Raw genomic sequence first — 14,751 nt, 5'->3', positions numbered from 1 at the left:
ATTGGCCAACCCAGCAACATTCCATGAAATCATGGTCATAGATGGTGGTTTGGTAGGAGGTGACCCTGTATTTGGGGCATTGGAACCGTTGGTCTCATGGTTGACCATCGGGAGAGTGGACAATTGCCCCTGGACCGAGCCATTGTTGGGATTAGTCTCGGATGTCCACTGGGGAAGGCTCTGGTACATGGTGAGATGTTAGTTCACTTTGTGCCCCTGTGGGTTGCGGTCGTTCTAGGGATGTGCTATTCCCTATCCAAGTAGGTGGAAAGGACTCTCTCCCCTGTGGGTTAAATTGTCAATCAACCATTTCGAGACTGCTATATCTGTTGTAAGTTGGAAAGTGGGCTGGGTAGTGCATTCTGTGGGGCCCCGGAACTCCTCTCCTAATTCCCCCCCTCCCCCCCTCTTCCCAACTTTGTGCTACCATCCTACCTCCTCCCCATATGGTAAGAAGTGATCAGGGACTCTGCCCCTCTGATAGTGTGGATCCCTTCTCTCCCTACGACAGCTCCCCCAGTCGTCCATCATTTCCTGGTGTTGCCCCCATCTCTGATCCTCCAAATTATATAAGTTCGAAGGATAGAAAAACGAGAGCGGGAGGACTTGGATATTACTACCTTGGTCATCAGAAGGCCATGTGGAAATGTAGGAGGCTGTGTTTGGCTCTCTAAAAGTAACCAAAACACAGTCTCCTCTGATTGATTTTCTAGAGTATCCCACCCACGGGGCCCGCCTAACCATGATAATGTCACTAGTTATGCCTTGTGGGAGCGGTCTGTTTATAGACAGCCAGCTAATTACTTTATTTTTAAGAGAGGGGATTGATTCTTGTGCGTAGGTTTTAGTTCAGGGACCCCTGCCAAGATCACAGTATAAGGGGACGCCTCTGGTGGCAAATTCACAGGTTTGGTTTTACGGGGAATGTTGGGTTTCTTCCCCGAAAGAGTTAATTCAGTCTGTAGTGTGGTCAGGATTGTAGCAGGGTCTTTGGGTGGGGGAACAATAGTGGGATTTGGAATCGAAGACTGCTGGGTCTTAGAGGGGCGGTATTTGAGTTAGGGTTAGGCAGAGATTGGGGGGTCTTATTTTGAATTAATTTGGGTTGTGGGTCCTGAGTGGCTATAGCCAAGACCTTTTTGTTTAGAGTTGTGATGGACTCACTTCCTTTTGTGCACTTTGGATCTGTGGCCCCCTTAGCTCCTTTCGATTCGAGTTTCACTGAGTCTGCTAGTTGGACAGTGGATTTTTCTATGTTGACCAACCTAGCTTCGATCTTAAGCAAGCGAGCTTCAAGGGAACTCAACAAGGACCTAAAAAGTGCACCTATATCAGCCAGTGTGATATCGTCACTAGAATTTTCCACTGCGATGTTGTTTAAATCAGCCGATTTAGCTGTGTGTGTGGGGGCCAGAGGTGAAATTGTTATGCTGGGCAAGTTCGAGTTGATATCGATAATGGTGCCGTTGGCGCTGTTATCCTTCAGTGGATTAGATTTTGGGGCTTTTGTCCTGCTCCCTTCCTTGTTTTGCCCCCCCTTCCTCTTTTTTTGAATTGCGCCTTCCCTTGTACCCCTTGTTAGATCAGAGCTAATCTCTTTGTCGTTGACTATAACTATATTAGGTTCAAGGGTCGGGCGGGATTACAGGTGAATTTTGGGGTGTTTTGGCTTTGGGCAGGGCCATTAGACTCATATCATCAAGGTAGCTGGGAGCCTCTAATGTAAAATTTGGGTTGGTGATTGATTCACTAGATGGCTGATTTGCCCCCCTATCCCTCGACACATAGTTTGTGGGTTCTAGCCTCCCATCAGGAGTTCTAGCTTGAGCCATTGGCCCCATTGAGGATCTCCTGACCCAGTCTATTTCCTGGGAAATTCGTCTCTCCAAGACCTCTATTTCCTCGATCAAGAGTGATCCAGCTTTGACAAAGTAGTTGTCAATGGTACCTTTAGCGGCTCCAGCCGCGGCTAAAGAAGATTTGCTCCTAGTTTCCCTGGTACACATCGCTTCGTTCCTTGAATGGGATAAACGGGCAGGGGGGGTGGGCCCGGCCCGGTCTCTTCCGTCCTCGAACGGCCTCAAACGGCCCGCTCTTTGCCCGGTCTTCGCCCCGAGCTCCGTCCAGCGCGCGTCCCGCTGCGCGAGACGGATAGACTGATTTTATCCTCCCAGGCGAGGGGGCTTGCCGCTGCGGGAAGAGGCTGCAGGTGTGGAAGATCGCCTCGCAGTCCCGCAGCGGTGTAGGCGGTGTGGGCGGGTCCAGGGTCCAGCAGCAGCCGTGGAGCGGGTGCCGCGACCGGGGAACAGGAGAACACAATCCAACGCAGTTCCTGGAGAAGAAGCGCCCAGTCAGGTCAGCAACAGCCCCAACACTGAGTAGCACCCGCGCAGCGGGTGCTGCGAAAGTTTGTTATGGGAGCCAGGCGGGGGGGGCGTTGCCGCTGCGGGAAGAGGCTGCAGGTGTGGAAGATCGCCTCGCAGTCCTGCAGCGGTGTAGGCGGGTCCAGGGTCCAGGGTCCAGCAGCAGCCGAGGAGCGGGTGCCGCGACCGGGGAACAGGAGAACACAATCCAACGCAGTTCCTGGAGAAGAAGCGCCCAGTCAGGTCAGCAACAGCCGCAACACTGTGCTGCGAAAGTTTATTCGGGACCCAGGCGGGGGGGCGTTGCCGCTGCGGGAAGAGGCTGCAGGTGTGGAAGATCGCCTCGCAGTCCCGCAGCGGTGTAGGCGGTGTGGGTGGGTCCGGGGTCCAGCAGCAGCCGAGGAGCGGGCGCCGCGACCGGGGAACAGGAGAACACAATCCAACGCAGTTCCTGGAGAAGAAGCGCCCAGTCAGGTCAGCAACAGCCCCAACACTTATACCATTTACTTAGTATATGGTTTGTCGTGCCCCTAGGGCACCATTGTAATTTGTGCGACTTATTGGATTTTTCTTAAGAGTCTTGTCATGTGCTTAGCCCTCTGATCTCATAAAGAGTTCAGAGGTGTTTGTTAGTAATAAATATATTGTTTATTTTCATAACAACCTGTGTGGTGTCCTTTCATCTGGTATTCAAGGGTTTGGCTGGCTTCACATGACAAAAGAGTTTAGACTAAGACTGCTTTGTCCATGCTACCATTAGGATAGCTGAGCTATAAGGTTGACTTACAACCAATCACCATAAGGGTTGTTTGGACTGATACAAGGTGATCACTAGAACTAGTGAGCATCATATATCAGGCCAACTTCTCACAGAGGGTACAGTAGGAAGAGCCAGGAGGCCGTTATTGTCGCTTGGACGTATCACATCCCTGGCAAGCCTGTTTTCCTCTGTTGTTAGGCCTAGAGTAATTGGAGGATTGGCCCTGCCTTTGCTGATAAGGCTGGCGGTATTGTTGTGAACCTGAGCCGTAGGTGAAGTATCTCTGTTGTTGGTAAGATCCTCTGTAGTTTGTACTTTGCCTCTGGACCCTTTAAAAGGAGTCTTGCGGTACTGATGCGTACCAAAAGATCTGGCGGTCTCAGTATCCTTTTTGATGTCTTGGAGAGTGTTGTCAATCAATTTCCCGAATAGTGCTTCTCCATCAAAAGGAAGATCCAGGATCTTATTTTGGATCTTAGGTCGAAACCAGGTCGCCTTCAGCCACCCCTGGCGACGAAGGACCGCAGCTTCAGCCAGAGAACGAAACGACGTCGTGGCAATGTCCATGGCACAGTCAATGATCTCCATTGATGTAGCCTCCCCTTCTTGTAAGACCTTTTTTGCTTCTACTTTTGATTCTGGAGGAAGGTGATCCAGGAACGGTGCAACATCACACCATAGGTGGCGGTCGTATCTGCCCAATATTTCTAGGGCATTAGCTGCCCGCACCAGAAGACTGGCCGTTGAAGAGAATCTCTTCGCAGTAGTACAGGGACCACCGTCGCTGGATTTTTCATCGTCTTAAGGCCTTCATCCCATAGATGCTGCACTATTGTCGTCTTCCTATAAGGTTCCTTGAAATCATACAAGAAACATTCAGAGGCCACCACAGGCATTGCCAACTTGAATCTGCCAGTCGCTCTTTCCATCAGCTGATGGAATCCTCCTATAGCCGCTGGCAGGGAATCCACCGGATCCGGACCTGGGGACGGAGGTTCCAGAATGATGTACTCATCCCATTCAGGAACTTGATCAGCTCCATTGTCCAAATTATGATCCTCATCCAAGGAATAATCATGGGTGTCTGCTGGTCTGGAAGGCTCTTGTGAAATTGGTGCCTGCGGCTGAGGGGACACCTGCGCTGGTATCTCAGGAACCGCCGTTGAGGTAGGCGCCGGGACAGGCATGGCTTGCGCAACTGGAGCCGGAGCAGGCTTTGCAGCTTTAGATTTGTAATCCTGCAGCATCCTGTGCAGTGCCTGCAGGAAAGAAGATGGAACCGAAACCATGTCTTGACCTGAATATTGTTGTGGTTGGGCAGAATGATGATGATAATCACCTTCTTGGTCTTACCCTCCTTCCGAATCCGTCTCCTGACACTTGGCCAGAAGTTGAGAAGGACTGTCAGCGTAGTCATAAGAGTCCTGATCATCCTCTTCTGACTCACCCTCATCAAACAACAGAGCTGGTTGCAAGGGGATTACCCTCCTGGGAGATGTCATGTCCGGCGTAATTCTGGTAATTGAAATAGTGATTCTTCTCTCCAATGCCAAAATCGTCGACGGTAGATGGAACTGAAAATGCAGCCGTCGTCGGCTTCGTCGACGGAATATGCATCGTCGATACAGTAACACTCGATGACAAGGTAGGCGTCGTCGCTGCCGGCGACGATGAGACTGACGACATCCCCGCCGTCGTCGTTGTCAATGTTGTCGTCGTCGAGGCCCTCGTCGACGACACTGTTGTCGTCGCCACCGTCGACGAACTCTTCGTCGTCGCCATCGTCATCGCCATCGTCATTACCATCGTCGTCGACGATGCCATCGTCGTCGACGATGCCGTCGTCGGCGACTCCCTCGTCGATGCTGTTGTAGCTGTCGTCGACGATTACATCCTCGTCGACGATCCCGTCGTTGTCGATTGTCCCGTCGACGGCAGTTTCAGTTTAGGCTCCCTTTTCTTCGTCAACGGAGCCTCCGTCGACGACGCCTTTATCGTCGACGACTTGGAACTTCTGTCAGACCTTCCAGAAGATGGGGAAAGGGTTTCTTGAAGGCTAGATCAGTCTTCAAACCCTTAGAAGGCGTAGATGGTCCTACCCTCTCATTTTCACCATGATGAGGAGATTCGCCTGGACCCTGGCTCTCAGACTCTCTGGGGGTCTTTTTTGAGGCCTTAGAAGGATGCTCCACAGAAGGAGAAGGGGAACCCCTACCCCTTTTGACTGACCTTCTTGTTGAAGACGCCGATGCAGAGTCCTCACTGTCACTGGAGACATTATCCTTCCTGGATTTCAAACTCTGGAGCCAAGTCAGAAGCCTACCCTCACGGTCCTGGAGGGTCTTGGTTGAAAAGGTGCAGCAAATCTTACAGTCCGCAGCCTTGTGATCAGGATAGAGGCAATAGATGCAGTCTTTATGCTTATCCTTAATGAATAGTCTTTTCTTGCCACAGGTGGAACATGGCTTGAAAAGGGCCTTCTTCTTTTCTTTGTCAGACATCCTGGAAGGATCAGCTACCAATCTGAAGAAAAACCTGAAGAAAAAACCTGAAGAAAAACTTCTGAAGAGTATATGTTGAGCAGAGCTCAAAGGAGACTCCCTAGCAAAACGGACGGTAGAAAATCTGAGGCTTTGATGTTCCTTCAGGAGGGTTCTAAGGGGTGAGGCCCTTCTGATTGGCTGATGCCTAAGTTTGATCTCTTTTACAAAAAGAGGCAGATATGATACAAATGGGAATGAGGCCTAGGCCTTTTTCTTTCTCTTTTGTACCTACAGCTATGTTATTTTTGTTACCTAGACTCCCATTCCGACGACGGGGAATGATACAAAAGCATGGGAATCAATAAAAGTTCCAATACTGGGGCAACTAGGAGACACATACGGTCTGAAAAAATAGCAACTTTTCAACCCAGTGGCTGCATGGTTAGCTTCCTGGAGGAGAGGGGCACACTCAATGTAGAGTGGCTTGGGGAGGGGGTCTTTTAATCTAGAGTGGCTTGGGGGAGGGGTCTTTCAATGTAGAGTGGCTTGGGGGAGAGGTCCTTCAACCTTCGATGTGGAGTGCCTTAGGGGAGGGGTCTTTCAATGTAGAGTGGCTTGGGAAGGGGTCCTTCATCGTAGAGTGGGTTGGGGAGGGGGTCCTTCAATGTAGAGTGGCTTGAGGGGGGGGTCCTTCATTTTAGAGACGTTTGGGGAAAGGGGTCGTTCAATGTAGAGTGGCTTGGGGGGGTTCTTCATTGTAGTGGCATGCGGAGGGGTCCTTCAATGTATAGTGGCTTGGGGGAGGGGTCTTTCAATGTAGAGTGGCTTGAGGGAGGGGGTCCTTCATTATAGAGATGGTTGGGGAGGGGTCGTTCAATGTAGAGTGGCTTGGGAAGGGGTCGTTGAACGTAGAGTGGCTTGGGTGATTCTTCATTGTAGTGGCATTGGGGAGGGGTCCTTCAATGTATAGTGGCTTGGGTGGGGGTCTTTCAATGTAGAGTGGCTTGGGGGAGAGGTCCTTCAACCTATAATGTAGAGTGCCTTAGGGGAGGGGTCCTTCATAGTACAGTGGGTTGGGGAGGGCTCCTTCATTGTAGAGTGGGTTGGGGAGGGCGTCGTTCAATGTAGATTGGCTTGGGGAGAGGTCCTTCAACCTTTAATGTAGAGTGCCTTAGGGTAGGGGTCCTTCATAGTAGAGTGGTTTGGAGAGGGGTCCTTCATAGTAGAGTGGTTTGGAGAGGGGTCCTTCAATGCAGAGTGGCTTGAAGGAGGGGGTCATTCATTGTAGAAACGGTTGGGGGAGGGTTCGTTCAATGTAGAGTGGCTTAGGAAGGGGTTGTTCAATGTAGAGTGGGTTGGGGAGGGGTCCTTCATTGTAGTGGCATGGGGGAGGGGTCCTTCAATGTGGAGTGGCTTGGAGAAGGGGTCCTTCATTGTAGAGTGGCTTGGGGAGGGGTCCTTCATTGTAGAGTGGGTCGGGGAGGGGTCCTTCAGTGTAGAGTGGCTTGGAGGAGAGGTCCTTCATTGTAGAGTGGCTTGGAGGAGGGGTCCTTCATTGTAGTGGCATAGGGGAGGGGTCCTTCAATGTGGAGTGGCTTGGAGAAGGGGTCCTTCATTGTAGAGTGGCTTGGGGAGGGGTCCTTCATTGTAGAGTAGGTCGGGGGAGGGGTCCTTCATTGTAGAGTGGCTTGGAGGAGAGGTCCTTCATTGTAGAGTGGCTTGAGGGAGGGGTCCTTGAATGTTGATTGGCTTGGGGAGGGGTCCTTCATTGTAGAGTGGCTTGGGGGAGGGGTCCTTCATTGTAGAGTGTCTTGGGGGACGGGTCCTTCATTGTAGTGGCATGGGGGAGGGGTCCTTCAATGTGGAGTGGCTTGGAGAAGGGGTCCTTCATTGTAGAGTGGCTTGGGGAGGGGTCCTTCATTGTAGAGTGGGTTGGGGGAGGGGTCCTTCATTGTAGAGTGGCTTGGGGGAGGGGTCCTTCATTGTAGAGTGGCTTGGAGGAGGGGTCCTTCATTGTAGAGTGGGTTGGGGAGGGGTCCTTCATTGTAAAGTGGCTTGGAGAAGGGGTCCTTCACTGTAGAGTGGCTCGGGAGGGGTCTTTCAATGTAGAGTGGCTTGGGGGGTCCTTCATTGTAGAGTGGGATGGCGGAGGGGTCCTTCATTGTAGTGGCATGGGGGAGGGGTACTTCAATGTATAGTGGCTTGGGGGAGGGGTCCTTCAATGTATAGTGTCTTGGAGGAGGGGTCCTTCATTGTAGAGTCGCTTGGGAGAGGGGGTCCTTCATTGTAGAGTGGCTTGGGGAGGGGTCCTTCATTTTAGAGTGGCTTGGGGGGTCCTTAAATGTGGAGTGGCTTGGGGGAGGGGTCCTTCATTGTAAAGTGGCTTAAGGGAGGGGGTCCTTCATTGGAGAGTGGCTTGGGGAGGGGTCCTTCATTGTAGAGTGGCTTGGAGGAGGGGTCCTTCATTGTAGAGTGGCTTGAGGGAGAGGGTCATTCATTGCAGAGTGGCTTGGGGGGTCCTTCAATGTGGAGTGGCTTGGGGGAGGGGTCCTTCATTGTAGAGTGGGTTGGGGAGGGGTCCTTCAATGTAGAGTGGCTTGGAGGAGGGGGTCCTTCATTGTAGTGGCAGGGGGGAGGGGTCCTTCAATGTATAGTAGCTTGGGGGAGGGGTCCTTCAATGTATAGTGGCTTGGAAGAGGGGTCATTCATTGTAGAGTGGGTTGGGGAGGGGTCCTTCATTGTAGAGTGGGGTGGCGAGGGGTCCTTCATTGTAGAGTGGGTTGGAGGAGGGGTTCTTCATTGTAGAGTATCTTGGAGGAGGGGTCCTTCATTGTAGAGTGGCTTGGGGAGGGGTCCTTCATTGTAGAGTGTCTTGGGGGAGGGGGTCCTTCATTGTAGAGTGGCTTGGAGGATGGGTCTTTCATTGTAGAGTGTCTTGGAGGAGGGGTCCTTCATTGTAGAGTGGGTTGGGGGAGGGGTCCTTCATTGTAGAGTGTCTTGGAGAAGGGGTCCTTCATTGTAGAGTGTCTTGGAGGAGGGGTCCTTCATTGTAGAATGGGTTGGGGAGGGTGTTGGGGCTCAAGGGGGCCTGGGGCCTTTTGTCTAGTTCCCCGTTAGTGAATTATCCTTAAAAGTGCCAAGTGTATATGTGAATTTATGGACGCTCCCTAGGGCTCGCTTTAAAAAAGGGCTGCCAACAGGAAACAGGTGCTTGGTTTCTTTATTGGTCCCTTGCCGTGTGATTCCTGTTCCTGTGGTTCTACCTTGTTTCCCTTCCTTCGAGCTCCATTCCAGCGGTCTTTTCTAGTGCGGGGTTTTGACCCACCCCTTTTTTCCCTGCCCCCCCCTGTTTTCCTATTCCCTTGGGCTCTACTGAATCCTTTTGTTGGGGACCTGTTTTTGATCTTTGGTGACGTTCAGGATTCGCGGCTGCGTTTCCTTGAGTTGTATCGTCCCGTAATTATCCCTTTTTGTATCCAAACCTTCTTGTTATGCGCATTGTTTGGATGGTTTCACGAAGGAGCTGAATAATGGCCGTTTTTGCGCTACCTTCGTGTTCTTTTTTAGATTGCAGGGGTTTTTTGGGTGTCTTTTATATTCCTGTGATACCATTTTTCCCCTGTCCCTTTTTGTCCAAAGAATTGTGAATTCCACCCCTTAGTCATTCTCGGTGTTTCCCGAGGGGGCGTGGTTGGTCTGGGGTTACGCAAAGAAACAACCAATACGATTGCAGTGGAAGAATTCCTGTTTCATATCAAGCTACACCCGTTTGTTATCCGGGGTAAGCAGGGAGGTCGGTGGTTGCGTGTGTACTTGGCACTGGTCATGGTAATAGGGGTGTATTTAATCTTGTCCCCTTCTTTCATTTTAGCGGTCTCGTCTGTGTCAAGCTGTCAGCTGCCAAGAAGCCAGAGGAGACGAGTTGTGTTCCCCAAGACCTTGGGTTCCCTTGTTTTGTTACCCACCTTCTCCCGGCGTCGTGTTCTCCACCATCCGTTTTGATTGCGGGTGTTGGGGGTCACGGTGAGGGCAGAGGATTGGGACGTTCTTCACTCCTGCGGTGTTGGGCCTGTCGGCAACGGAACAGAAAACCAAGCCCACGAATTAACACACTACCCGAGTGCAGAATGGATGAGGAGGCAGCAGGGGGGCTTCTTCGATGCAGGATATTATGCAGGCTTTAGCGCATATACAGGGTGAAGTCCAATCCCTGCGTCAGGAGAATCAGGAATTACGGGGGACACTGAGTGAAGTTAAGACTAAGCCCCCATTGATTCAACCAGCCACATTTAAATATGAGAGGAGTGGGGGGCAGAGCGGTTCTTCTTCTCCTTTGTCCGTTACAGTGAACACTCCTGTGCCGGTGCCTCTAGCAGCTCCAGAGAGGTTTACCGGAGATAGTAGCAGATACGCTATATTTATGAACCAGTGCCATTTGCACTTTATGTGTCGACTAACCGCTTTTCCTGACGACACTACTAAAGTTGAGTTTGTGATCTCATATCTTTCGGGTACTGCAGCTAGCTGGGTGGTCCCCTTAGTGGAAAACAATGATGCTTTATTGAATAGTTTCCCGGCCTTTAAGAACCGGATGCGTAGTTTGTTTGCTAAGCATGCTTTTATGCAGGCAAGTGATGTTGAATTGTTAAAACTACGGCAGGGTAAGCAGGGTCTTTTGGGTTATGTGGCTACTTTTAATCGCCTAGTAGCAGAGACACAATGGCCCATGGCAAAAAGAGCCTCTTTGTTTTATGGTTTGTTTGAATATTGTGTTATGCCTTTTGGTTTGTGTAACGCCCCTGCCGCTTTTCAGTTTTTTATAAATGAGGTTTTGCGTGAGTTTTTGGATGTCAGTGTGATTGTTTACATTGATAATATTTTGGTTTTTTCCCCGTCCTTTGAGGAACATGATGCTCATGTTTCGCAGGGTTTGTCTAAGTTGTTGGAACACCGTTTATTTGTCAAGCTTGATAAATGCTCTTTCAGTGCGACACATGTTGAGTTTTTGGGATTCCTGATATCTGCGGATGGTGATAAGATAGTTGGTTGTGCTTCCATGGATGATTTCATGGTTAAAGTGCAGGATGAAATGAAGCAGTTGGATCTGGCTCCGTGGTTGTCGGAACCTGGAATGACGTTAAAGGACAGGTTATTGTATCAGGCCAAGAAGTTGTTTGTGCCCCCCGAATTGCGTACACTGGTTCTTACATATTGTCATTCATCATCCTTGGTTGGGCATCCAGGGGTCAATAAGACCAAAGAGCTGTGTATGCGTTGGTTTTGGTGGAAGTCTCTGGCCCATGATGTACAGGTATTTGTGGCCTCATGCCCGGTGTGTGCTGTTAGTAAGTCCTCGCACATGTCTCCGTCTGGGTTGTTGCACCCATTGCCAGTGCCTCCTTCCCCCTGGCATACGGTCAGTATGGACTTTGTGACCGATTTGCCGCTTGATTCAGGGTTTACGGCCTTTTTAGTTGTTGTGGATTTATTCACAAAAATGGCTCACTTTGTTCATTTGCCAGGGTTACCTACATCTGGGGAATTGGCTGATGTGTTTATGGCCCAAGTGATCCGACTGCAAGGGGTTCCTACAGCCATCGTATCAGATAGAGGGGCACAGTTTGTTTCACATTTTTGGACTGCCCTGTGTCAATCACTAAAGATGGAAATACGTTTGTCAACAGCTTACCATCCACAAAGCGACGGGCAAACACAACGTACCAATCAAACCATGGAGCAGTATTTGCGCTGTTTGCTAACGTCACTGACGGGCAGTTGGGTACAAGCCCTTCCTGTGACTGAGTTTGCATATAATAACAGCATGCACTTGGCTTTAGGTATGTCACCGTTTTATTGTTCAATGGGTTCCATCCCAAGACAATTCCTATTCAGCCATCTGAGAGGGTACCAGCAGTGGATTCCCTGAGTAGGGGTTTGATTGATATCAGGAAGAAAGCCCAACAGCAATTATTGGAGTCCAATACATGAAAGTACAGGCAGATAGGCATAGACGGCCAGCTCCACTGTATGCAGTTGGGGATAGTGTTTGGTTATCGACAAAGAATCTGAAGTTGCCAGGACCAAGAAAATTACACCCTCGGTTTGTAGGTCCCTTTCCTGTCCAGAAGGTGGTGAATCCAGTTGCGATCAGGTTGGCTTTACCGGTCGAGTATGGTATTCATCCTGTATTTCACACCTCTCTGTTGAAGCCATACGTCACCACTTCTCAAGAGTTGCCACCTTCTCCTCCCGTTTTAATAGATGAAAACGTGGAGTATGAGGTTAAAACTGTTTTGAATTCCAGGCAGATGAAGGGACGGCTGTATTATCTAATTGACTGGAAGGGTTATCCCCCAGAGGATCGTTCTTGGGTTCCTGCAAGTAGGGTTCATGCTGCCCGGTTGGTTTGTCTGTTTCATCGCCTGCACCCTGGGTAGCCAAGGCCTGTAGGGAGGCTTTCGGGAGGGGGTACTGTTGGGGTTCGAGGGGGCCTGGGTCCTTTTGTCTAGTTTCCCGTTAGTGAATTATCCTTAAAAGTGGCAAGTGTATATGTGAATTTATGGACGCTCCCTAGGGCTCGCTTTTAAAAGGGGCTGCCAAAAGGAAACAGGTGCTTAGTTTCTTTATTGGTCCCTTGCCGTGTGATTCCTGTTCCTGTGGTTCTACCTTGTTTCCCTTCCTTCGAGCTCCATTCCAGCGGTCTTTTCTAGTGCTCGGTTTAGACCCCCCACCGCTTTTTTCCCTGCCCCCCCCCCCCCTGTTTTCCTATTCCCTTGGGCTCTACTGAATCCTTTTGTTGGGGACCTGTTTTTGATCTTTGGTGACGTTCAGGATTCGCGGCTGCGTTTCCTTGAGTTGTATCGTCCCGTAATTATCCCTTTTTTGTATCCAAACCTTCTTGTTATGCCCATTGTTTGGGTGGTTTCACGAAGGAGCTGAATAACGGCCGTTTTTGCGCTACCTTCGTGTTCTTTTTTAGATTGCAGGGGTTTTTTGGGTGTCTTTCATATTCCCGTGATACCATTTTTCCCCTGTCCCTTTTTTGTCCAAAGAATTGTGAATTCCACCCCCTTAGTCATTCTCGGTGTATCCCGGGGGGGGCGTGGTTGGTCTGGGGTTACGCAAAGAAACAACCAATACGATTGCAGTGGAAGAATTCCTGTTTCGTATCAAGCTACACCCGTTTGTTATCCGGGGTAAGCAGGGAGGTCGGTGGTTTGTGTGTGTACTTGCCACTGGTCATAGTAATAAGGGTGTATTTAATCTTGTCCCCTTCTTTCATTTTAGCCGTCTCGTCTGTGTCAAGCTGTCAGCTGCCAAGAAGCCAGAGGAGACGAGTTGTGTTCCCCAAGACCTTGGGTTCCCTTGTTTTGTTACCCACCTTCTCCCGGCGTCGTGTTCTCCACCATCCGTTTTGATTGCGGGTGTTGGGGGTCACAGTGAGGGCAGAGGATTGGGGCGTTCTTCACTCCTGCGGTGTTGGGCCTGTCGGCAACGGAACAGAGGGGTCCTTCATTGTAGTGGCATGGGGGAGGGATCCTTCAATGTATAGTGGTTTGGGGGAGGGGGTCCTTCAATGTATGGTGGCTTGGGGGAGGGGTCCTTCATTGTAGAGTGGGTTGGCGAGGGGTCCTTCATTGTAGACTGGGTTGGGGAGGGGTCCTTCATTGTAGAGTGGCTTGGGGAGGGGTCCTTCGTTGTAGAGTGGCTTGAAGGAGGGGGTCCTTCATTGTAGAGTGGCTTGGGGAGGGGTCCTTCGTTGTAGAGTGGCTTGAGGGAGAAGGTCCTTCATTGTAGAGTGGCTTGGGGGTCCTTCAATGTGGTGTGGCTTGGGGGAGGGGTCCTTCATTGTAGAGTGGCTTGGGGAGGGGTCCTTCATTGTAGAGTGGCTTGGAGAGGGGTCCTTCATTGTAGAGAGGGTTGGGGGAGGGGTCCTTCAATATAGAGTGGCTTGGAGGAGGGGGCCTTCATTGTAGTGGCATGGGGAGGGGTCCTTCAATGTATAGTGGCTTGGGGGTGGGGTCCTTCAATGTATAGTGGCTTGGAGGAGGGGTCATTCATTGTAGAGTGGGTTGGGGAGGGGTCCTTCATTGTAGAGTGGGGTGGCGAGGGGTCCTTCATTGTAGAGTGGGGTGGCGAGGGGTCCTTCATTGTAGAGTGGGTTGGGGGAGGGGTCCTTCATTGTACAATGTCTTGAAGGAGGGGTCCTTCATTGTAGAGTGTCTTGCTTCATTTTAGAGTGGCTTGGAGGCGGGGTCCTTCATTGTAGAGTGTGTTGGGGGAGGGGTCCTTCATTGTAGAGTGTCTATGGGGAGGGGTCATTCATTGTAGAGTGGCTTGGGGGAGGGGTCCTTCATTGTAGAGTGTTTTGGGGAGGGGTCCTTCATTGTAGAGTGTCTTGGAGGAGGGGTCCTTCATTGTAGAGTGGGTTGGGGGAGGGGTCCTTCATTGTAGAGTGGGTTGGGGGAGGGGTCCTTCATTGTAGAGTGTCTTGGGGAGTGGTCCTTCATTTTAGAGTGGCTTGGAGGCGAGGTCCTTCATTGTAGAGTGTGTTGGGGGAGGGGTCCTTCATTGTAGAGTGTCTTGGGGGAGGGGTCCTTCATTGTAGAGTGGCTTGGGGGAGGGGTCCTTCATTGTAGAGTGTCTTGGGGGAGGGGTCCTTCATTGTAGAGTGTCTTGGAGGAGGGGTCCTTCATTGTAGAGTGTCTTGGAGGAGGGGTCCTTCATTGTAGAGTGGGTTGGGGGAGGGGTCCTTCATTGTAGAGTGGGTTTTGGAGAGGGGTCCTTCATTGTAGAGGGTCTTGGAGGAGGGGTCCTTCATTGTAGAGTGGGTTGGGGGAGGGGTCCTTCATTGTAGAGTGGGTTGGGGGAGGGGTCCTTCATTGTAGAGTGTCTTGGAGGAGGGGTTCTTCATTACAGAGTGGGGTGGGAAGGGGTCCTTCATTGTAGAGTGTCTTGGAGGGGTCCTTCTTGGGGAGGGGGTCCTTTATTGTAGAGTGGCTTGGGAAGGGGTCCTTCATTGTAGAGTGGCTTGGGGAGGGGTCCTTCATTGTAGAGTGGCTTGGGGAGAGGGTCCTTCATTGTAGAGTGGCTTGGGGAGGGGTCCTTCATTGTAGAGTGGCTTGGGGGAGGGGGTCCTTCATTG

The 14,751-nt window shown here is 50.9% G+C and overlaps 2 protein-coding genes across 2 annotated transcripts in view; both read right to left on the bottom strand.

Annotated features, from left to right (window-relative positions):
• Positions 1–3,711, bottom strand: part of LOC147689435 (uncharacterized) — a 32,092-nt gene extending 28,381 nt beyond the window's left edge. The window contains exon 1 of the mRNA XM_086942302.1: positions 3,486–3,711. Within this exon, the coding sequence (XP_086798428.1) occupies positions 3,486–3,711 (226 nt within the window). The remainder of the gene's footprint in view (positions 1–3,485) is intronic.
• Positions 1–14,751, bottom strand: part of LOC147689434 (exocyst complex component 1-like) — a 1,248,358-nt gene that overhangs the window by 1,125,119 nt on the left and 108,488 nt on the right. The window lies entirely within an intron of this gene.

This window comes from Lissotriton vulgaris, chromosome 10, assembly GCF_964263255.1.
Source record: "Lissotriton vulgaris chromosome 10, aLisVul1.2, whole genome shotgun sequence".
NCBI classification, from domain to species: Eukaryota; Metazoa; Chordata; class Amphibia; order Caudata; family Salamandridae; genus Lissotriton; species Lissotriton vulgaris.
The sequence above is the reverse complement of the archived record's forward strand: the minus strand, read 5'-3'. Positions and strand labels throughout refer to the sequence as shown.